Source organism: Colias philodice, chromosome 24, assembly GCF_061535455.1.
Source record: "Colias philodice isolate Cphi_HAF_F1 chromosome 24, ilColPhil1 Martin Lab GWU primary, whole genome shotgun sequence".
Classification (NCBI taxonomy): Eukaryota; Metazoa; Arthropoda; class Insecta; order Lepidoptera; family Pieridae; genus Colias; species Colias philodice.
Genome location: NC_143109.1, coordinates 6,425,713 through 6,450,507, shown reverse-complemented (window position 1 = coordinate 6,450,507; position 24,795 = coordinate 6,425,713). Strand labels below are relative to the sequence as shown.

Here is a 24,795-nt window from a genome sequence, read left to right as displayed (position 1 = left end):
GCGAGAAAGGGACTTACATATCAGCCACAAATGAGTTAGACAGAGCACGAGCACACAGCAACAAATTGCGCAACTTGTGTGAGCGAGACGGCGTGAGTTCATTCGTATGGAGATGACAGGGAGGGGCGGTGTGTGAATTATTGAAGGCGGCGACGGTCCTTTTGCCTGCGAATGGCTGTTCCCGTATGGGGGGAGGGGGGGGGGTTGGTTAGTTTGTGCCGTGTTTGCGCACCACTTGCTTGCCTTTCCCGGCCAGTGCGATTTCGCCATCTAACTGTGAACTGTGCAGTGCAATGACCGTGAACTTTAATTGGTGATGGACGGCTGATCTGGATATAAGGTGGGTTAACGTACTATAATATAACCCCTGGAATAACTACCTACATACTTATCTCTAAAACAACTGTGCCTGGATAAGTTTTTAAATGACAATAAATTTACTTTAAATCTCATATGTTTTCAAAGTATGGCTATAATGATCGAGGTAGAGTCTGGTAGAGTTTACAAGTGGTTTAGAATAAGATCCCGAAATGAGTAGGTAATAAACGGTAGGTATTTTAGATATGCGAGGAAAGCTTCCTCAATCGTTTTAACGATGCTTGGAATTTTAATAGTATCGCCAAACATGTTTGATTTATTGAATAAGTTTTAATATAACAAAGAAATTAGAAATATCACAACACACGACACAAGGCGTGGCAAGTATAACTATAGTACCTAATTAACAATTAAGTATTCTTACCTACTTTTTTACTGTGGTACCAACATACATTGTACAATCATCCAGCACAAATTCGATTTAAAAGACTAAGTTCTATTCATTTATAAAAAATCTACTATCATGTCCTCTGAAATTGTACTTTATAATACTTTTAAAATATTAGTTATTTAATCGTTTAAAATGAAGATGTCATCAATTGATGTAATACTAAATTATATAACAATAAATTAAATAAATTAATTACTAACATAATATAATAAATATCTACAACGCATCTCTTATAGTTTTTTTAATTAAAAAATGAACGACATAATAACATCAACATTATTACAAAATATACCTAATTAAAAAAAATAGCAATATGTAGTAGTAAACTTACAATGGTTTCTCGTATATTACTTACACTTGCGTAGACGCTACGGCGTAGTAATGATGCTACGACAAGATAGAGTTGACGACCGCAACATCACTACATAGTATAAAACAAAGTCGTCTGTCTGTCCCTATGTCCCTTTGTGTGCTTAAATCTTTAAAACTACGCAACGGATTTTGATGCGGTTTTTTTTATAGATAGAGTGATTCAAGAGGAAGGTTTTAGTATATAATTTATAAGGTTTTAGACAAAGCTGGCGAATCCGCGGGCGGTATGCTAGTTTATAATATAATCTTGACATTTCGTGAATATTAAGATTAACGATGAATGTTATTTTGTAAGGTTATTTCTGACACACTTAATCTAATCTTATAATAGGTAAATTATATAATTGTTTTCTTTATGAATTAGTTGTCAGTTATAACACCAAGCTGTTACTCTTTACATTCAAAGACGGTATCTAAGCCAAAATACTCTTCTTGGCATACTGTACGTACCTAATACTTTGTTAAAAATAAAGTGATCGCTTTATTAATATGCAATATCATATTTATACTAGCTCATGCCCGCGACTTTGTCTGCATTAAACGAGTGCGAATTTTTTTTTACTAAGTATTTAGTGACACTGCTATAATAAAATAATGAATATTATTTGAGTAGGTAGAACTTTAAAATGCAATAATTACCTAAATTACGCAATATACCTACAAACAGGTACATTACAGTTTGAAAATTTTCATAGGTTTTAGTATTTAAATGCACATTGATCACTTAGGATTATTTTTAACAACACTTTGTAAATAAATAAATAAAATTAACGGGCAGTAGGTAACTTACACTAAGTAGGTACCTAATTTGTCAAGTACCTAACATGTGTGAAAGACATAGGTACCTATGCTTTCAAAATAACTTCTAATTATTTCGACAAATTAAAAGTAGCAGTAATTACTAGTAAAAATATGTAGATTTTTAATAACAATTACAATCATTTTGTTTGTCAAATCTATCACCACATTCTGCATATCCAAGTTTATAAATTATCGAAAGTTCCATAGCAAAAATGTTGACCAATTGAATACATCCTTGAACATTCGCAATGCATTTTCTAAAGACTTCCTAATCCTTCCGTCACACCGTTTACGATTTATTGTTGATTTGTTTGTAAACTACTGTTTATCCTCTTAACTGTAATGCAAATAGGAAGTTATAGGAACTAAATATTTTGGAACTGACCGACGTTTAACAAAAAATGTATAGAATTTGAAAGTGTTGAGGAAGCGAAAGTAACTACGACAAATGCGTTGTTAGGTTTTGTTGAAAGTTCTACGTTAGAATTTTAGTTTTTTTTTTTTATGTTGACAGATTGATGGTTTCATATTCTATAAAATAAATTGTGCGATTATATGCAAGCAAAATCTATATAGGTAGGAATTAATCATATGACTTATTATTAATACTCGCTACTTTCCGCGCGCGGCTTCGCCCGATTTGAAGAAAACATCAAATTAACTGCTATATCTTTCCTCTTCAATCGCTCTATCTATTAAAACATCAATTGCGAATACATATAGCGGAAAGCGACTTTGTTTTATACCTTTAAATTGAATATATATCTCTACGACGATATTTCGACGTAGGGATAAATAATTCGTTAGATATAGGTAGATAGGTAAGTCTGTTAAGGGCTGATTTTTCAATCATTGGTTAAAACTTATTCGTCGAATAATGTATAAAACTACAATTTTAAAAACGTATTCTAATTGTCCGTATTTGACAGTTTACGTGACATTTTAATATTATCGTGTAATACTTCATTGGACGGATAAGTTTTATCCAAGCATTGAAAAATCGGCCCTTAATCATGCAGTTCTAAGGCTGGGTTGCACTTGTGGCTGTTACTTAGCATTAACGAAAAAAGTAATGTTTAAAGAAAATATGAGTCGCGCCGTTTGTCAATTTTAAAGAGGACGTCATAATTTGAACACTAACTATAGGTAAACGTTCGTATTTCACCGGTTATAATGCTATTGTTAACGTTAAAATAACTGTCAGAATAGAAAATTAGATGTCATTTTACTAACTTTGCCTTTGTTAACTAGGTATGCTAAAAAATACGCTGGTGCAACCCATTTCGCTGTCACTGTAAAAGTCACCGTTACTGTTTTGTGGTTTTTGTTAAATTTGACATTAAATTTAAGGCTAGGTATTTCAACGCGCCGTTTGCGCGAGACTCCTTGCGTCGGCTTGTCAAGAAAACGCTGGGCAACGTTAAGTTCTGAGATATAATATGTACCTATGTATTTACTATTTAATAACTAGCGGTCCGCCCCGGCTTCGCCCGTGGTACATATTTACGTTTTCTCTACATAAGAACCATCCTCGTACTTCAAGGAATATAATAAAAAAAAAGAATTATCGAAATCGGTTCAGCCGTTCTCGAGTTATGCGCTTACCAACACATTTTGGGATTCATTTTTATATATAAGATTACAGGACTTCAGTTGAAAACCAAAATTTAGCACGTTTTCTACAGTAGGGGAGACCGGGTTTGGTTGTCTCACGGGTTGGTTGTCACAGCGGTCTTAACACAAAACTGAACTATCCAATAAGTCTGTTGAACAGCGTGGCAAGAGCGATACAGTGAAAACGCTGTCCCAACTTCGCGTCAGACCGCTCCGATCTGCCGTGAGGGCCTCACACGTGTTTATTGTTTTCGCACAGCAAAAGTAAATTTTTGTGCTGCTGTGTCGAACCTCGTAATTATACGTTCTTGTTTTACAGTAATAATCTTTCAGTGCATTTGATGATGATGAAATGTGTTTTATAATATCGTAGTATAGTTTTTTAGATATTCATTGATCGGAATTTATTTTCAATTTTATTTTCTTAAAACGTGTTATGGGGCTCGTTGTCACAAATTTTCGGGGGCTGGTTGTCACGTATCAATCAGCCCTCTGTATACGAGATGACTTTATTTGCGTTTTGAGGTTGTTTGTTTTAGCCGTAAATTTTCAGTCAACACCGGAAAATCACCCTAACAAACCTGCAGGAAGTCCATCTGTCCTTGATGACTCTATATTGACTCACGATTATTATTGTTTGATAAAATTGTGATTGATTAATATTCAGACTGAAATAAAGACCGTAGACACGGTTTCATTTGGTTAAGAGTTCTTAATTAAAAACTATTCCGTAAAATTATAAGACAAAAGTGTGACTTTCTATTTATAAATTGCCTGTTATTTAGTATGTGACTACCTACCCTAGGCATTGTGACAACCATCCCTGACCCGGGGTTATAAGTCACATTTTTCTTAAGAGTGAAAATACAAAATATTTCTACAACTGATAATATTACACAAAAATACGTTTATTTCTTTTGTAACAGAATAATTACACTATCTTTTGGTATACAAATATCATTCCTAAACAACGTATTTTGGAAGTTACATAAAAAAAGCTAAAAATGTAACTTTCATCCCCGCTCTCCCCTACATCAAAATACATATCCTTAGGTATATAAAAATTATTTGCAAAATCAGAAATTTCATTATTAAATAATTCGTTTTCGATTTTTATTTTAGCCTATTTTTATGATTTTATATGATCAAGCAGAATACACGTGGTTGTGTAACAAATTAGCACACTTTTTAGGCAATATCTTGAAGTGTATTGATTATTTTTTCTAAAAGCGTCATATAATTGCAAATACATACATGAAAAATTTGATATTGCAAACCAATTTTACTCCGCTTCGCTGACGGGACTCCCCTTACTAATGCTTGGTGCAACCTAAATGTTTTAGATATGTTTTATATACCAATAATAATTATACAAAATAATCTTATTCATGATTTTATCATCTGTAGATGGCATTTTATAAAATTGGTGAATTATTTTTCATTTCTATTGAATACTAGCGGTCCGCCCCGGCTTCGCCCGTGGTACATGTTTACGTTTTCTCTACATAAGAACCATCCTCGTACTTCAAGGAATATAATAAAAAAAGAATTATCAAAATCGGTTCAGCCGTTCTCGAGTTATGCGCTTACCAACACATTTTGCGATTCATTTTTATATATAAGACTAGCGGTCCGCCCCGGCTTCGCCCGTGGTACATATTTACGTTTTCTCTACATAAAAACCATCCTCGTACTTCAAGGAATATAATAAAAAAAGAATTATTGAAATAGGTTCAGCCGTTCTCGAGTTATGCGCTTACCAACACATTTTGCGATTCATTTTTATATATAAGATTAAGTTGGCAGGAGTACCTAACACAATAATAATTCTAATCAATAAAATAAGTACTTAAGTAGAATTATGGAATCCTTACCTACTTATAAAATTATAAAAGTGAAAGTGTGTTCGTTGATTTGATTGTTTGTCTTCCTTTTACGTAGCAATGGAACTATTTTATAATATTATTTTTGTATCTGGAGATAACAAGGAGTCCTGAGGCTGAGTGTGATAAAGGCTATTTATTTACCACGGTAAAATTTCTTTGACTACGGGCGTAGCCGTAGTATGTTACCTATATTTCCTTTGAGCTTTAATACAGCTAAGTACATTCATTCCATTTACCTGAAGAGAGAGAATTTCAAAATACCGTGGCATTTTACCGTTCAACAATTATTAACATTTAACTAATTTAATAATGTTTGTCACTCTAGTTCCGTTTACACACCGAAATGGTTTGACAGATTTAAGCGGAATTTGAAGTAGATACTAAGTAGATAGAAGGGAAAATGTCCATACGCTTTTATTAAAAAAAAAAGACTTGCCTTCGATGAATTAAAAAAAAATCATAGGTATCCTTTCTTCAACTAAAAATTACATTTTTCCCGAGTTAGTTACGTTATAATATGTTCCCAGTCCCCAAGCAGAACCGAGGCGCGCGGATATACAAAATAATCCTGAAATCAATAACGGAGGCATATCATTGTCAAAGGTCCCTCAGTAATTGCCCTCACACCTCTTTACACGTATTTTAACAAACTGTGAGGACATTAAACATCGCCAAGGCTAATCTAATCAATTCCCTCTGAGGGCGTCAACCCGTGAGGCTTAGGGACATCAGGTGAAATGATGGGAGGGGACTTACTCACTTGGATATATGTATTGCAGTATAGATGTATTGTAAAATCTGAATGTAGACGTTTTGGATGGGAAATTGTAGAGTTTATAAATTATCTTAATAATATTATAAATGTGAAAGTTTGTGAAGATGGATGGAAGACATTGGCTACTTTTTATCCCGGAAATCGCACAGGAACGGGAACTATGCGGGCTTTTCTTTGAAAATGCCGCGGGTGGAAATTTAGTTACGTAATATTATTAGAAGAAATAGGCTGTTTTGTATGTTTGTAACGAATAAGATAATAGAAAATATTAACACACAAGAATAAAAGCTATAGGTAATATTATTGCTGTTTTATAGTATCAGTTCAACTGAGTTGGAGCGTGTGGGGATAAAAAAATAAATGATTTCTAGTCCGTTAAAATAAACCTTAATTCCTATTTGTATGTATATGCTTTCATATTTTAGCAACAAACAAAATTAGGTAGAGTTAAAACACATTAAATGTTTCAAGAGCTTTATAAGGTGGGTGAAGAGAAATTAATATTATTATAACTGCCAAATTTTTTGATAAAAGTAAGTTTAATAAAGTTTAACTAACCACGAATCTATCGGCCGATTACAATGAAAGTTAAAAAAATCTATTAATTTGAATTCAAAATACAGTTCAGTCACCCCGTCGCAGCGCTGTCAAAAGGGCGACCACTTAATGTCAGCAATCGTTTCCGTCAGTGACAGATGAACGGACATCTGACAGGATTTATTAAGATCAAATTTTATATACCTAGATCAACATTTGGCAATGGTTCTGAATACGGTGGTTTTGATAGTTAGCCGAGCGTAGTGTCTTTGATACTGTTCAAGTAGGTAAAGAAATCTTAAAATTATTGGTAGGTAGTTAAATGTTTAACTTTTGAAATTATCTTAATTTTTTGTTGACTTGACCCGGCTTTGCACGTGCGTAAATTTAGAAGCTCTGAAAGTAGGTACAGTTTTTGAGATAAATTCTAAAATGTCACATATGTATAGACCTATATAAATTACGTTTACCAAGGTATGAACACAATTTTACATTATGAATTACTATAGCTTACCGCACGCGGCTTCGCCCGCTTTGTCTAAAACCTAAAAAATTACATAACGAAAACCTTCCTCTTGAATCCCTATATCTATTAAAAAAACCGCATCCAAATCCGTTGCGTAGTTTTAAAGATTTAAGCATACAAAGGGACATAGGGACAGAGAAAGCGACTTTGTTTTATACTATATACTTAGTGATGCGTAAGGAAATTACTGATTGTTGGTTATAACTAGACATCGGATTATATGCATTTGCATATTTGCATATGCAAATGCATAAAACTCTCTAATTACGGCGTTAGTGCATATTTTAGCCTTTTTCCCCAATCGTGCATATTTCGTTAAGTAGCGGGAGTTTTGATTGGTCGACTAACCTTTATTAGCCAATCAGAACGCTCAGCGAGTAAACAAACTCTATTTTGGCATGGTAAAATGGCAAAAAATTACAAAATGGGCTCCATTTTAAGTAAATTTTGAGCCATTCAAAATAGGGCTAGATTACCATTTTGGGGCTAAAAACTTGAAACACGGGTTGAATTCCAATAAGGGCTAGATTTAGCCCGGAAAGGTCTAAGGTGGCAACAATGGGCTCGCGGGTGACAAACGTCACAAATTTGCGCTCGAAAATTTGTTAAAAATGCTTAATTGTATATTGGCACAAAAACTATACTTAAGTTTAAGAAAATTTTACTGTTTTTGTACAATCTTTGATTTAAATATATAAAAATAATAAAGGTTTTTTTCATTTTGTATTGTGCATATTTTAGGCATATCAGTCGTTTTTAGTGCATATTTCGACCTTTTTTAGTGCATATTTGCATGCATATTGTATGGGCTGCTGATTGATATGATATGATATCCCATACACTCCTTTAGCTGATAAATTGATAGTTGATGGTTTGATGATGTAAAACAAGTTATTGCCTTTGATCACTTTATTGTTGGTTGCTATAAACTAATGATGATAATATGATATATTGATATATTTGATAGTTGATAATGAGATTAATTGATATAGCGCGTACACCCCGAGCGCTTTACACGAGCCGCGAGCGCAGACCAACTGGGTGAAGATGTTCTTGTCACCATAATGAAATAGGATCGTGTAAAGCGCTGAGTCAGGATGTACGGCTAGCCCGTACATGCTCCCAGGCCAAAAAGATGATATTGATGATATGATAATGATCTAAAACTAAACAAGGTGATAAACAATAAGAACTTATATCTAATGATGATGATATTACAATATATGATCTTAAATGCTAAACACAGGGGGAGATTATACATTGAACATTGATAGAGTGTTGTTTGGGGAAGTGGACCGATCACACTTTTTGCTTTTTGCACTTTCACTATCACTTTTCACTAACACTTGTTGCTGCAATGGCGAGCCCTTAGCTCGCGCCACCGGCCCCAGCGGCCGCTGGAGAGGCGAGCCTCTGGCTCGCGTCGACGACACCGGCGACTGCTGTAGTTGCGAGCCTCTAGCTCGCGCGGGAGACCCCTGCTGCTGTTGTTGAGACGGTGAGCCCCGTGCTCGCCGCCTTGCCCGCCAGAATAAGATGCCACCGATAACCAGTATGCTGACCATGGCGAGATAAATCATCGCATAATGATGTATATCGTGATAAGATATACCATCGATGACTGGATCAATCTTTTTGATGTTGTTAATTTGCTCTTCAATCTTGATAATATTTGATGTGATATTATTTGTACTCTCATCGGCTGGCAGGTCCGTTAATGATAAATTTACTAAATTATTGATAGGTGATAACCATGATGTGTTCATATCAGGTGTTATTTGCAATATATTGTTCTTCTTTCTATAAGTTTGAATATAAAATTCTGATGATTTTATCAAACAATTTTGATCAATTGATATGATTCCGGTGTTATTTAATTGGATGGCCATAAGTTTTTGTTCACATAATATCTTGTACTGGCAATTGTTGCAGCAAAAATAAAAGTATTTATTGGGCTTGTTGATTGAAACTAAAATATTCTTGCATTTATTCATAACAGTTAGACAGCTGTTGGAGTTTTCTGCTTTCTCACATAAATCTTTTTCGCTATTAAAATGATAAATAGGCTTGTTAATACGACACAACATTGTCTCTATGTTTTGATTCTCACAAACATGTAATTCGATCTCTGATAGCATTATGAATGAGTCTTTCTTTATATTTAGCGCCAGGTATTCGCTAATAGGTACTATACTGATCATATTTTTTTCAAATTGTTTTGGAATAGCAATGACCTTGAGTAAATCATATGTATCTCTAGTGACTAGAGGTATTGATATTTCGAATATGAGAAACTTTTTTGATAATCTAGCTTTGATCTTTAGCAATTTATAAATACTTGATGGATTCGTGGGGTCAGTGGGTAGTGATAAATCTTTTGATAATTGGGATGATATTATGTTCAACTCTTCCTGCAGTTGCTTGGGGGTTAAAAAGTGAATGTTATATTTTCCATTAAATATATCTGTGATAGTTTCTAATAGATAACCTTGAATGCTTTAAAGTTTAATTAAAATATTATTAACGATTATCGCTGTCATAGTAAATTCACTGCTATAGGTGTTGTTTTGCATCTCCGACTGCAATACGCCCATTGCAATGTCGATTTCATTTAACTTTTTGGTAACGCTTTTATGATGATTTTGCATAACTGATTCAATTCTTTTGATAAGATTAAATTCCGCTTCTACAACGGAAGTTTGATTTTTCCATAAACTAGCCATGTGCCGCTGATTTACTTTAATTAATTCGATATCTTTCTCGTACTGTTCGGCAAAGTTACTATCCAAACAACTGATTAGCGACGTAACCTACACCGTTGATAAGGCCGCGCCGTCTGCGCGCGTGCCCGTCCAGACGCTGATCTAGCAACAATCTATTGTAATGTTGTAGCTCGGAGTACTCGTGATTTAATTGATACATGATACCTTCGCACTGTGAATGTTGTTTTATCTTAACACAGATGGTTTCTAAGTATTCTAAATACTTGCGAGACGCCATGTCGCCATGCCAATACGGGTTCATGTCGTAGTAAACAATGAGTCTCCAGTCATCTGTTATTAAATGCATTTTTGCAATGTCGTCGAAAAATAAACTTGTATTATTTTGTAGCGGAGTGATATTATATGAGGCGATTGTGTTTGTAAATAATGTCATAAAAAATAGAAGAATTGTTGTTGCGACGGTTGCAAAATTGTATTTTTGATTTCTCCTTCTCGTGGTTGTATGATTGTTTGATACTGTTTCTTCTTGATTGACGGGTAAAATTGATAACTTTATGATAGGTCTTTTGATATATCCATTTTTAGTTTTTAATGTGACCACACGCACGTAGCCATCACTACCAGGATGCAACTCCACCACTCGCCCTAAAGGCCATTTTCCTGCGGGAAGATTGCTGTCGTGAATGATTACAATGTCATTTAATTTGATATTATCTTTTGATTGTCTCCACTTGCTTCTCGTTGATAAATTTGTTAAATATTCATGTTGCCACCTCTTCCATATGTCTTGAAATATTTTTTGTGCTAAATGTAATCTTGTTCGTAGATCTCTCTCTGTTTCATATATTGATAATACTGGACCGCTGGCTAGAAAATGTGATGGTGTCAAATAATCGAGCTCCTCGGAGTCTTCTGTTAAAGCACAAAGTGGCCTTGAATTTAAGCAAGCCTCCAGCTGAGCTAGTATTGTACTATATTCTTCGTATGTTAATCGTTGCTCGCCAACCACCCTCTTAAGGTGAAATTTGAGACTTTTGACGGCTGCTTCACTAAGACCGCTCGCTGAAGGCCAAGATGGGGCATTAAAATGCCATGTTATGCCCATATCCGCCACCTCTGATTGAAATTGTGTGTTAAATATTTTGAGTATTTCATCGTATTCTTGCTGTAATATTTTATTTGCTCCTATGAAATTAGTGCCGTTATCACTGTAGATGTGACCAGGCTTACCCCTGCGAGCTGACATTCTACGCAGGGCTGATATAAAACTTGCACTTGATAAATCTGATACCAGTTCCAGGTGTACAGCCTTGGTGGCCATACAAGTAAATACTGCAATGTAACCTTTTGTTGTCTTGATACCTCTTCCAGCGTTTGATTTGATAAATACATGACCTGTATAGTCGACTCCCACGTTGTAGAAGGGTCTTGATGGGTTTACTCTAGCAGCTGGTAAATCTCCCATAATTTGATGATGCTTGGTGGGATTATGTCTCCTACATTTGATACATTGTCGTACTATCTTTTTAACAGCCCTATAGCCACCCATAATCCAATATTTCTGCCTCAAATATGATGATGTTAGCCTAGCACCTCCATGATAAGTAGATTGGTGTGCTTCATTAATTAATAATTTCGAGAGACGACTGTTGTTCGGTATGATGATAGGATTTTTCATGTCAGGGTCAAGGTAAGCATGTCGCAGCCTTCCCCCTACTCTGATGATTTGTTGTTGATCGATATAAGGATTTAATTCACACAATTTACTTTTCCTATGTATATTATTACCACTTCTTAAATCTGATATTTCCCTTTCAAATGATAACTGTTGAATATTTCTGATAATAAGCAATGTTGCACGTTTCAATTCCTCCACTGATAAATAACTTTGATATTTATTTTTGTTGTTGGTGAATCTACACATCCATGCAACAATTCGCACAGCCTTACGGAATGTGCTGTGTTTTGATAATATATCTAGTATGATAGAATTATTATGATGATTTGTTACCGCAGCAGTAACTTGTTTTGATACTTTCAACTCTTGATCTGTTGAATATATTGTGACCTTATTATTTTGATCACTAAATGTTGATAGCCACTTGGGGCCTTGCCACCACAAAGAATGATCCTTCAATTGTGATGCTGATAAACCTCGACTTGCACAGTCAGCAGGATTTTCTTCTGATTTGACATACCGCCAGCAATCTGGAGGCATGACCTTCGTTATTTGCTGCACTCTGTTTGCCACAAACGTTTTCCATCTAGCTGCATCTCCATTTAACCAACCTAAAACTACTGTACTGTCAACCCATCCATACATTTTGATATCATGATCCTTAAAATATTCCTTAACCTTATTCATTAATTTTGATAAAAGTAATGCTCCACTTAATTCTAATCTAGGTAATGTAACGACCTTGCTAGTGGGCACAAGTCTCGTTTTTCCAACCAATAATGTTATATGTGAATCTTCACCTTTATTTACACGGCAATATATAACACATGCATATGCTTTCATAGACGAGTCACAGAACCCATGTAACTCGATACTATCGCAATTACGGGTGTGAATCCAGCGTGGTAGTTTTATATTTTTGATCACGCTAATATCGTTTCTAACTTTGATCCATTCCTTATATATTTCTTCTGGTATTTGATCATCCCATCCTATATGCGCCGCCCATACTTGTTGAAAAATAATTTTTAATTTTGTTGATAACGGTGATAGCCATCCGATAGGGTCGAATAATTTTGATATGTCTGATAAAAGCATTCCCTTTGTTATTTTTGATGATTTCAAGGGTTCTAGTTGCAAATGAAATGTAAAAATATCTTCTTCGGGATTCCAGCCTAATCCTAGCGTTTTTGTTGTTTCTGATTGTTTAAAACTAAAATCACTAGAATTGATATTGGATTCTTTTATATTTTGTGATAATTCCGTAGTATTTGATTTCCACTTACGTAAGTTAAAGCCACTTGATTGCAATAACTTAATTAAATCGTTTTGTAATATCTTAGCTTCCTCTATGGAATGACAACCGTGTATGACGTCATCCATATAAAATGAGTTCTCTAAGACTTCGATTGCGGAGCTATGTAAATAATTATTTCTCTCATCACTAGCCAGCTGTTTTAAGGTCATCATAGCTAGGAATGGAGCTGCTTTTGTACCATAAGTAACCGTCGTGAGTTGATATTCACGAATAGGTTCCGAAGTAGAGTCCCGCCATACTATTTTTAATAATTTCTGATCTTCCGGGTGTAGCCAAATTTGACGAAACATTTTTTCTATGTCCGCAGTAAAAGCAAATTGATACTGTCTCCATTTAATGATTAAAGACTGTAAATCTTGTTGAAGATTCGGACCTTTTTGCATAAGGTCATTTAAGCTGTATCCTGAAGAAGTTTTGCATGATGCATTGAACACAACTCGAAATTTCGAATTTATGTCGCTATCTGTACGCACGCAATGATGAGTATTGAAACACTCTGGCTTAGACGTATTAGAGGCCGGTATCATATGACCCATTGAGTGATAATCTTGCATAAATATTTTATATTGTGTATGAATGTTATTGTTTTTGATAAATCTCTTTTCTAACGATTTAAATTGCGCTACAGCCTTGAATTTTGACTCTCCTAATTTTTCCGAATAATTGTTATGCATTGGAAGACGAACCTCGTAACGGCCATCTTCCCGCCTTTTTGTTGTATTTTTGTAGTAGTTGATACATTGTTGATCTTCGGTTGATAATTGCGACTCCTCAATGATATCCTCGATTTCCCAAAATTTTTGAATTTCTTCCAAATTATTGATGACGACGTTGCATTGTAAAGTTTTCACGCTACCTATCAAAATCCAACCCAGCTGTGTGTTTTGTGCTATAGGCATATTATTATTACCTTTACAAATTCCTTCCATAACAATTAATGAATAAATATCTGCCCCTAATAGCAAGTCCACCGGGCGACTTATATTGAAGTCGGGATCGGCTAATTTGATATTGTTGATATACGGCAAAAATGGCTTCGAAAAAGTGCTATTAGGCAGGTTATTCACTAGGTTTTTCATGATATATGCTTCCGTTTCAAATTGAAAATGATTGTTAATTGATGCACATGTGATTGATATGACACCCTTGCAATTGCTCACCTTGATACCGACACCTGATATTACACCACGGCATTGTTGTCGAGGTTGTCCTAAAATTTGAGCAGCGTGTTCTGTGATAAGTGAGGTTTGAGAACCTTGATCAATTAAAGCCCGCATTTTGATAAATGACCCGTCGTTTGCTTGTACTTTTAATATGGCTGTCGCTAAAAGAATCTCAGGTGTTTCACGTTGCATCGAAACGTGAGCATTCCTCTGCACCTGTTGCGGCTCATGTTTTTGATTACCCTGGCTTGCTATTTTCGAAGAACTAGGAATGGAAATCTCATACGCCTCGTGTATGATAGTATTATGCTTCCCATGGCATTTCAAACATCTTTTTTCAGAAAGACATGGTTTACCATTGTGTGAATAGAGGCAACTTTCGCATACACCCAATCTTGTAACCGTGCCGCGTCTTGTTGGCGGTGTCATATTCAAAAACTTATTACAGTAAAACAGACAATGCTCGTTGGTTTTGCAAAGTTCGCATTTATGATGTTTCTGCGAACTGATGGGAACTGATGGGTCTTCTTGTTTGCGATTTTGATGGGAATGGGAAATAAATTTATTGCTTGTGGGAAACGATGTCTTGATAAAATTTTTGTTTAATTTATAAAATGGTTGATATGAATTCTTGATCTCAGGTTTCTTTTTTAATGACTCTAATGATGTAAATTTGTTCTCCAAAAATGTTAAGAACTCTTTTAATGTTGCTAATTCTCGAGGCTGTTTTAAAGTATTGATATATGCGTTATGCGTCTCGGAGTCCAATTTCTGGGCGATTAAATGTACGATTAATGGATCCCACGATCCTACGTCGACACCTAAGTTTTTGATAGCGTTGATAGTTTCTATGGTCGTATCATGTATCCGTTTGATATGATTTAATGATGTTTGTTGAGCGACAGGTATATTCAATAAAATATCAATATGCGAACGGAAAATTAATGATTTGTTATTGTAGCGATTATTAAGTATGTCCCAGCATATTAAATAATTATCCGAGGTTATTGGTAGATGCTGAATGAGCCTTTCAGCTTCTCCTCTAACTTTTGTTTTCAAGAATTGCATTTTTTGCGCCGATGATAATGATGGATTGTCGTGAATTGTTTCTTTAAATACATCTTTAAAAGAGCACCACTGATGATAATTACCACTAAATACTGGTATTTCTATATGTGGTGTAGATTGTTCCCTATGTGATATAGACCATAATTTTTTGTTAAGCGATTTGATGATATCGTTATATTTTTGTTCATATGATAAAAAGGTATTCTCGTATTCCGAGTTTCTACCCCCAAGCTCACTGTCCAACTCCCAATGGAGAGAGTCTATTAGAGACCAGCGCGACTGTATTGATTTTAATAAATGATCGAATTCCCACTTTTCGTTAACATCATCCAAAATGATATTTGATATTGTATGATCAAAAGCCTTAAAATAACTTATCTGTCTACGAATCATTTCGTCAGTTTTGCTACTAATTTTTTGATCAGTTAGTACCTTAGAAGATGACTGAGATTGAGAGGTCCCTGGGACACCGAGAGGTTTAGCAGGTTGTAATAACGGTGTCTTAGGCCTTTCCTCTTTGCCTTGATTATAATTAAAAATTACTCCCCTGATATATTTATATCTATCTTGAGCTAACTCGAACTCATTATTTTCGAAATAACTATGAGATCGTATGACCTCGATATTACATAAAGCATTATGATTCTCTTGATATTCGTGCCAGTGTCTATCTAGCACATCCAACCTTCTTTTTATGTAATCGAAGGTTTTCCTTTCCGCGCCATCCTTTTTAAAATTACTATAAATGTTTTCGATGGTATTTGATAGTTGTTGTTGATTTTGAAGCAAATCTTCGGCGTTAGACATGATAAAAAATTTAAAGACTCACTGCTTGATACTGATACTTCCTTGATTCAATCCTCACTTGTGAACACTAACACAACACTGATCACACACACAATATGTCCACACGCGAGGTACAAGGCTGCGAAGGACCAAAAAGAGAGTCCTTATGATGATTAAATGATATTTATTTTTCGCTCGAAGAACCAAAAAGAGAGATGTATGGGCTGCTGATTGATATGATATGATATCCCATACACTCCTTTAGCTGATAAATTGATAGTTGATGGTTTGATGATGTAAAACAAGTTATTGCCTTTGATCACTTTATTGTTGGTTGCTATAAACTAATGATGATAATATGATATATTGATATATTTGATAGTTGATAATGAGATTAATTGATATAGCGCGTACACCCCGAGCGCTTTACACGAGCCGCGAGCGCAGACCAACTGGGTGAAGATGTTCTTGTCACCATAATGAAATAGGATCGTGTAAAGCGCTGAGTCAGGATGTACGGCTAGCCCGTACACATATTTTGGCATTTTGTTAGTGCATATAATCCGATGTCTAGTTATAACCGTCCGTTTAAAAACCCTAAAGAAGTTTTAAAGGTTCTGGCAGATATAAATAAAAGATTTGTTTTTTTTGCTATGAAAACAAAAAATAGAGTTATTAAAAATTACAGTCGTAATATGTAACATTTTATAATCTCTAGATATTTTCCATTCAAACTATTTATAGTTATAGGTAATTAATATCACAGTAAGAAATGAATTATACTTACCTAAATAATGTTGCTCTATCATATGAACTAAGGAAATAATCCAATCCAGCCCACTAAAACTCTTCATACCTAATCCTGTCGATTACCAGAAATCCAAATGAAATGTCAACATATCACAAAATCGTAATAAACAATTTGCGGCTACCCCCAGCAATTTGGGGCCCCTTTGAGTTATAGCCAAATAATACGTCCAAATATGAAGATCCCTACGAGTGAGGAAACTGTATGGAGGAGGGGCTCTTTCTCTTTAGCCGGTTGTAATGACAGTGTTTAACATACCAAATTATAGAGACCTCTGTTTGAGTTCAATCTGTTGGTGGTAACCATGGTTTTTGATTTGTCTGGTTTTTTGTTTGTCCTTAGATAAAATTGGCCGTTTTGGTACATTGCATAGGTAGGTAGCTATTTAATATTATCAAAATTGTCTTTAACAATTGCGAAAAAGTGCTTATTCACGACTATTTATTTATTCTAGATATATACAAATGGAAGTCAAAGTAATATAAAAATAATAATTTAGGATGACAGAGCCAATCTCTGCCAGACAGCTGAGTTAAATGAAGAAAGAATGAAGATATTTACTATTACCTCAAATATATTTAGTGCTCAATATTTAACGTTCAAACTAGTTACATACTATACTCTACCGCAAAAACTCAAAAGAGATTGATTACAGGTTCGACTCACTAACTTTAAATGAAGCTTTACTTGTAATACTTTGAACTCAATAATTCTAATAGAGAAACTGTCAGCTTCTCTATTAGAATTATTCTTCAGCTTCAGCTTCTCTATTATTATAGGTAGAGATTATTTATTACATTCAAATAACTGTATATTACAATTCCAGCTTGACATAATTATTGCAACGACACGTATTCAAAATGTAAATAGGTAATAGCACAGACTAGTAGGTAGGTAATAGGTATTGCCGCCCGCCCGTTGCTCTACAATTTACTAATGACAAGTACAACCTAGTATAATTAGATTTTCAAAATCAATAACACAGTTACATTTTTATTTTACCAACATCATAAATAGATGTTTATTATTTTGATATGACAATGTTGTGTCCCAATAAAACTACTCATATTGTCACCCTACAAGCAAGGGATTGTTTGTTGAACACGAAAACGTAAAAGTAATGACCTCTGTACTGCGGTTCCGGATTATCGTATTTAGATAGAGACAGCCATACAGCTGCCGTGTGTGGGGGAAAGGGACATGGGATTAGGGGATTACGAGGTGACGAATGTCGTTCGCATTTAATGATCGGTTCGGTAGTTTGAGTTTGATGGATAAATTGCCTGATTTTCGTAGTTAAATTCTTATTCAAGAACTAGCCTTTGGGTTCTAGTTTTACTCCTGCGCTTACCGTTGTCTTGCAGAATCTTTTATGCTCTCGAAGTTATATACTTATTAAATAATGTAGCAATATTTAAAAATCAATTGCCAGTTAGGTGCTTTGAAAACATTTTTTAAGTTTTGAAGAAATCATCTTCTAAAGTCGAAAGACATTCATATATGTAATGTTTATTCTTTAAGTAATACTTCTATTTATACAACCATTTTGTTTTTCTCATAAGTATATATTTTACAACATAAAAATAAAATAGAAAGGAGCGCCGAGCACCTTACAAGTTTCAGCTACAGATTTCAAATCTCCAACATCGCTGATTGGTCGGCGCTAATGACGTCTTGAGTTGACAACTTGACAGTTGTCACGGCGGCAGCCATTCAAATAGACGCGTACACTTGTCTCTCTGTCACAACCAGCGATGTGGAAAGGCGCGAAATGTTGATTGGGGCTTTTATAAAAAAAAACTGCTTTCCCGCGTATTTGATGTTTTTTTTTCGTTTCCCGCTTTATTTACTGTCATTTTGACAGGTACACAAAAACTGTTTTGAATTCACAAAACTGATCATGAACACGAATTTGAAGTTATATTTGATTGAAAATCAATGATGTCTTTGCATTGCAATGAAATTATAGTTAATATTGACAGTTTCTATTTGTATAAAGTTAACAAAAAAAATCGATTAAAAAGCTTACTTTTTAACATTTTGCTTACCCTTTAGCTTATATTAACGGGTAATAACTTAATGCGGTCTAATCTCATCTCTTTACTGTATAATTCAGTCTAGTATCATCCCATTTTAAAAACCTTTACATAAGCAGTTCTATTCTCTACAAAATAAGATCCATATTTAATTTATACATTTAAGACTTTTTAACTCGTTCCATTCGAAAGGGAACCTAAAATGAAAAGACACAAAGCTCCATTTCCAGCGAAACGCGAAGATAATTTAACCCCCGGATGCTTGTGAAGTGTCCGCATCAAGAAAATGTATTGTGGTCGAATCTGCCCTAAAATAAACTTTAAATTATAGGCGTTAGGATGTGTTTTTGAATGCGTTTTCGGTAGCTGTCTAATCATTATCATCGAGGTCTGGAGTGGCTGATAAGATGTTTGGATAAGAGCGATGAGATGAAACACGTAATTATGATATTGGTCGGATAGGAGATACACCCTAAGTTGTTAAGTAATCATTTTATTATCTGATCACTGGATGATGGTTTGACCGTGTCAATGAGGTCCATTACCTTTGTGTTTTTAAAGTTTTATAGTGTATGGATTTAAATTTATTTATTTATTTATTTAACATAAAATGTTATATTTTTAATTGCAAATTATTTTATTTCTTTATAATCAGCAGGTACATTACCTAGGTTTTATAAAAGCACTATCTGCTCGTCCCTACATCAGCAGTAAAAGCTTAGCTCCTATTGGTGAAATAATATTTAAGATCGGCTCTTTAATAAGTCCTACAGTTTACATATTAAAGTCATGCTACAGTCAACGAGTTTAAGATATTTATCTCGTATTGTATAATATATAGATTAGTAATTGATTGTTACATTCATTAAATGCGTTAACTAATTTTAAGAATATTGCAAAGAGTGCAATGATATTATATATAGAAACAAGAGGTAGATACGTCATCAACGCACCAAAACTGATTCCGTGAATTGGTCCTATTTGGGACCAATGCAATCAGTCAGATTGTCACCGGTCCCAGTGAGCGTATATGCCGATAGGTACATTAAAGTTGTCGAAAATGCCTTCCTGTGTGTTCAGAAAGTGCACGTATTCGTGCAAAAAAATAAAAAAAGATAAAGGAATATTATATCACAGCAAAATATATTAAATTATTACAGTTTAAGAGTAAAAATAACAATTTACAATTCTTTATGAATGACACTTGCTTGACACGTGTATTGAAATAATGAAAGGGATAAAACATTGCTTCAATCACTAGTGTGACAAAGCTAGCGTACACTGTGTTCAAAGATTATCATGTAGATACGATTATTGAAAATAGAACGGTTATTTTATTAATTTCGATTTTGGTAAATACTTGATTATTTTTATATTTAAATCCACAGTTTACATTCAGTGCATATAATTAACAAATATAGCTATTTATTATATACAATGAAATCGTGATGGCAAAAATGTTTGTTTGCAATAATAAAATGATAAATAAAAATAAAATGATGTTGAATATACGTAAACATTAAAGAAAAGATTATCGCTACTGACGAAAAATGCTATTTGCTTTTCTGTAAATAGCTATTGAACATAAATTTTATTTGTGTTTTAGATAAAAAAGGCTTATACTTCATCCTTTCTTTTATTTCATCCTTTTTTTCATCTAGGCACCACTATTATTATAATTATCCTACAAGTTGGAGTGATGACCTTGTACGGGTTTCGGGAACTGCCTTGAAACGAATAGCGTAAGATCGGTCCTTATGGAGTTCTTTAAGGAGGATTATGCAGTATGCTCAGCAGTGGGTGTTTATCGGGTGAAATTATGATGACCGAAAACGAACACCACAGCTAGTAATAAATACTTAATACAGTTATATCTCCAAAAAAATTTTTTTTTTCATTGTAATACGACATCATAATAATCATAAAATAGTAAATGAAATTGACACATTTATTTACTTGTGCAGGAAACCTAACATCTATATCTATAACATTGAACCTTCTGTGTCGTTAGTCTATGCCAATTACCATGGCAACTATATGTTTATTTATATTTAATTGGCGAATTCTTATGACTTTTGCTTACACCTGCGCGGAAGTGACAAACTATCTTTGTCTTTTTTGTTTATATCATTTTATTAGAGCCATCTCTCTTATACAGTCTGTCAATGTAATAAATCAAGTAAAATGAAAATTGTATTTGTGTGTGCCTGACACTGCATATGAAGCATTTTTTTTGGATATATTGTGAGTATATAACGTATCTATACATAAAATATCATTGAAAGAGTGAAGTTCCCAGAATCTTAAATTTCACAGACTCACATATTAATAATACTACATTCATCTGAAATCAGAACGTATGTTTGTGTATAAACAATACCACTCCTAAGTACCCATTTATACCGCGAAGTACCTTGAGATTTGACTCCAGATCAAAACAAAAAGCTTTCGAAAAATCCTCAACAATTTCACCGTTAACCGTCAACTGCGGTAGGACAAAACAAATAAATAATAATGGAGTACGCACAAAAGTCCGTACGTATTGTACGAGTGCGCGCGAGCGTATTGTTGTATCAACAATCATTACTTACCACCTGGCAGCTAATATTTTATATTATTGCACATAATTAGGCCTAAATATATTTGGAAGTATTTTCATCAATCGAAAACGGTTCTAGCAAATAAAAGCTATGGTTTACTCCAGCCGGGAAATTTAGCGTTGCGTATACCTACGTCAATTGAAGCGAAAAATTTTAAGAAAATTATATTTTTTGTCAGGGAAAACTAAGATTCGAAAGAACAGGAATACTCTTTATTTTGTTGTTATGTCGATTTTGATACTGTTTTTTTCTTTACCAAGCATAATATTATGAATTATTCAAACTACGATGAGGCATACTTACTCTATTTTTGTAATGGTATTGAAGCTTTATTAAATTATAGTTTTACAAAACACATCAAAATTAAAAGGGACGAATTATATGACCAAAATGACGAAATGGCGAAATCTTTGCGGGACAAAAAGACCAATTACACATTAAAATTGTATTGAAGTTCACACGAGCATATGCCGGTTAAAGAAATTTCTATTCAGTGCAAATTGCGCGCCAAAACAATAACTTCGCCCCTAATTTTTAATGTTTTGTTTTAATAGGGGCTGTGGTTCACTATAATGGATTTAAACCGCTTTCTTTGCTTATAACGGGGAGTAAACATTAAAATAAACGATTATTGAAATAAAACCTTAAGAAGTCTGATTAAACTAATTGCGGTCCTACATAAACACGCTATGACCGGTAAGGAAATGTAGAGCCGAAATTTGACAGAAATAATTTTTTCTACAAATAAATAAGTCAAATTGAATATTATTTATTATGTGATGTTATTTTATACATTGTCCTGCATTCAAACTTTGTTTTATGTTAGTTCTTGTGGTAATAGGTAGGTATAACTTTTCTAAAAATGTTTAGGTACAGTCTCATCAACACAGCCTTGACTCATTTCAATCAGCGAACGATACAGAAATAATAATTTCATTAATAATTTATCAGCTTCAAATCAACACGACATAATTAGTAACGAAAGTGGATTTCAACTTTGAATACAAGTGAAGGGCTCTCTTCCACCTCACGCTATTCACAGAACTCAATCCGTACGGATGTTTGCAAACGATTTCTGCACAAAGGCGCCGCGGCGAATCGGAAAGGGTACACCCCTAGCAATTTACTTAAAACAAGCGACGTCCCGACCGCCAACAATACGACACTTACACGCGATTGCGAGCGCCAAATAAAAATATTAACAATGACGTTCTCCGCAGGTACTCATCGTGAAAATGCAGCCGTTCCAATCCGCGACACGCCCCGAAGGCCCGAGGGAGTCCTCCCCCGAGAGGGCCAAGTCCCCCGACACGCCGACGGCGCCCGTGCTCAACTTCTCGATCGCACGCCTCATGGAGCCCGACCGCAAGAAGTCTGTCTCGCCCGAACCAATACCCCAGCCGAACTTTCTATCATATGGTGCTCATCTACTCGATTCCGCGTTTAAGCAGTACATTCCTGCAGCAAGGCGGCAGCTTGTATCGCACTATCCTCTGTTATACTACGGACCAGATCTAGTTTCTCTAACGTACGCCCATCAGTTACACCTTCCCAGACCGCCACCAGTACAGTCTCCACCGCGGCCGCCTAGTCCAAGAGCTCCAGCAGCAGACCACGCAGTATCTTCCACCACCGGTCCCACACCATCACCAGCGAAGAACAAAAGCTTTGCGTGCGGCGACTGCGGTAAGGTATTCAACGCACACTACAATCTAACGAGACACATGCCAGTCCACACGGGAGCTAGGCCGTTTGTGTGTAAAATATGTGGCAAAGGATTCCGACAAGCGTCCACATTGTGTCGACATAAAATCATCCACACGTCGGAGAAACCGCACAAATGTATGACGTGCGGTAAAGCTTTCAATCGCTCTTCAACTCTAAATACTCACGCTAGAATCCACGCTGGCTACAAACCGTTCGTCTGTGAGTTTTGCGGGAAAGGATTTCATCAAAAGGGCAATTATAAGAACCATAGACTGACGCATAGCGGGGAGAAAGCCTACAAGTGCAATATATGCAATAAGGCGTTCCACCAGATTTATAACCTGACCTTCCACATGCACACACACAACGAGAGAAAGCCGTTTACGTGTAGCATATGTGCAAAAGGATTCTGCAGGAACTTTGATCTCAAGAAGCATACGAGAAAGTTGCACATGGGTGCTGGTAATTCTAACAACGAGTCGTCTCTAGATACGCAGGACGAGTCAACCCAAGAGGCGACTACTAGCGCGGGCGAGGAGACGAGCAGAGTGGCTTTCAGACCCTTTCTGAGCTCGTCGTACCCTCGGATCCTCGATCCCGCACGCATGACTGCTCCCAATACGTTTTTCTCGAAACTTTTGTGACCCGCGGGCTATTTTAACTTTGGGGAGAGAAATGAATAAACGAATTGATCGTGGATTTGATTATAGATATTTATTGTTTGTACATAATATATTATGTGTTTAGTTAATTATTGATTTAGTTAAATATTTATATTGTAAATAGAATTTTACTTAGAATAGACATGTTGATGTGAATTTTATTTGTGTATGTGCGAAAATACTAGACAATTTGCCATTCCTTTCGATACATCTACCTAATAAATAGCCTGCATATTATAGATATATGTTGTTCTATATTGGAAAGAAAAGTTTGCAGAAAAAATAGATTACAAAAAATTACAGATATTACTTTTACAGGATTGCATATTAGGTAATTTATAAAATAATTACTATTATACTATTAAATAATATAATGCTGGGACCATGCTAATGTAGAGTTTCACGATTGTAATAATGTATTTAAAACAAGTGTATTATTTCAACTTTAGTGATCATTCAGTGTCTAATGTAGTCCCAGCATAACTTTAAAACAGTGAACATTTCTTTAAAAAATATAAGAATTAAAAGAAAATATTGCTTGCAAATTATATAATAAATAGCCCAATTTAATAGACGTAAATATATTTTAAAATATGTAAATTGAATTAAATTAAGCTCGAAGTACATTCCATAATATTAGCTAGAATGTTGTAGATATAAATAATGTTAAACGTACAGAAACCGCAATATAAATGTATGTATATGAAGATTATAATTATTGAGAAATTACTTTGTGGTCTTATTCTTTTTCTTTTTCTTTTAAACCTTTAGTTTGCTGCTTTCTGGTGAATAATTTTGGTGGACGAAGGGAGTTGATAATAAATACTAGTAACATCCACATCATATTTTAAAGTTAACTCGCAGTTGCAGTTGCTTGCTTGTGACAGCTTTCTAAAACCAACTGTATCTAACTACCATTAAATATTTTAAAATTATTTTTCGAAATTAATTTACTCCACAGACAGT

The 24,795-nt window shown here is 34.7% G+C and overlaps 1 protein-coding gene across 1 annotated transcript; it reads left to right on the top strand.

The window, feature by feature from the left end:
- The first annotated feature begins 276 nt into the window (after positions 1-276).
- On the top strand, positions 277-23,811 carry LOC149477766 (uncharacterized). The gene is made up of 2 exons (XM_089710368.1): positions 277-340; positions 22,681-23,811. The coding sequence occupies exon 2, from the start codon at positions 22,696-22,698 to the stop codon at positions 23,809-23,811; it is 1,116 nt and encodes a 371-aa protein (XP_089566494.1). The 5' UTR covers positions 277-340; positions 22,681-22,695.
- Positions 23,812-24,795: the final 984 nt, after the last annotated feature.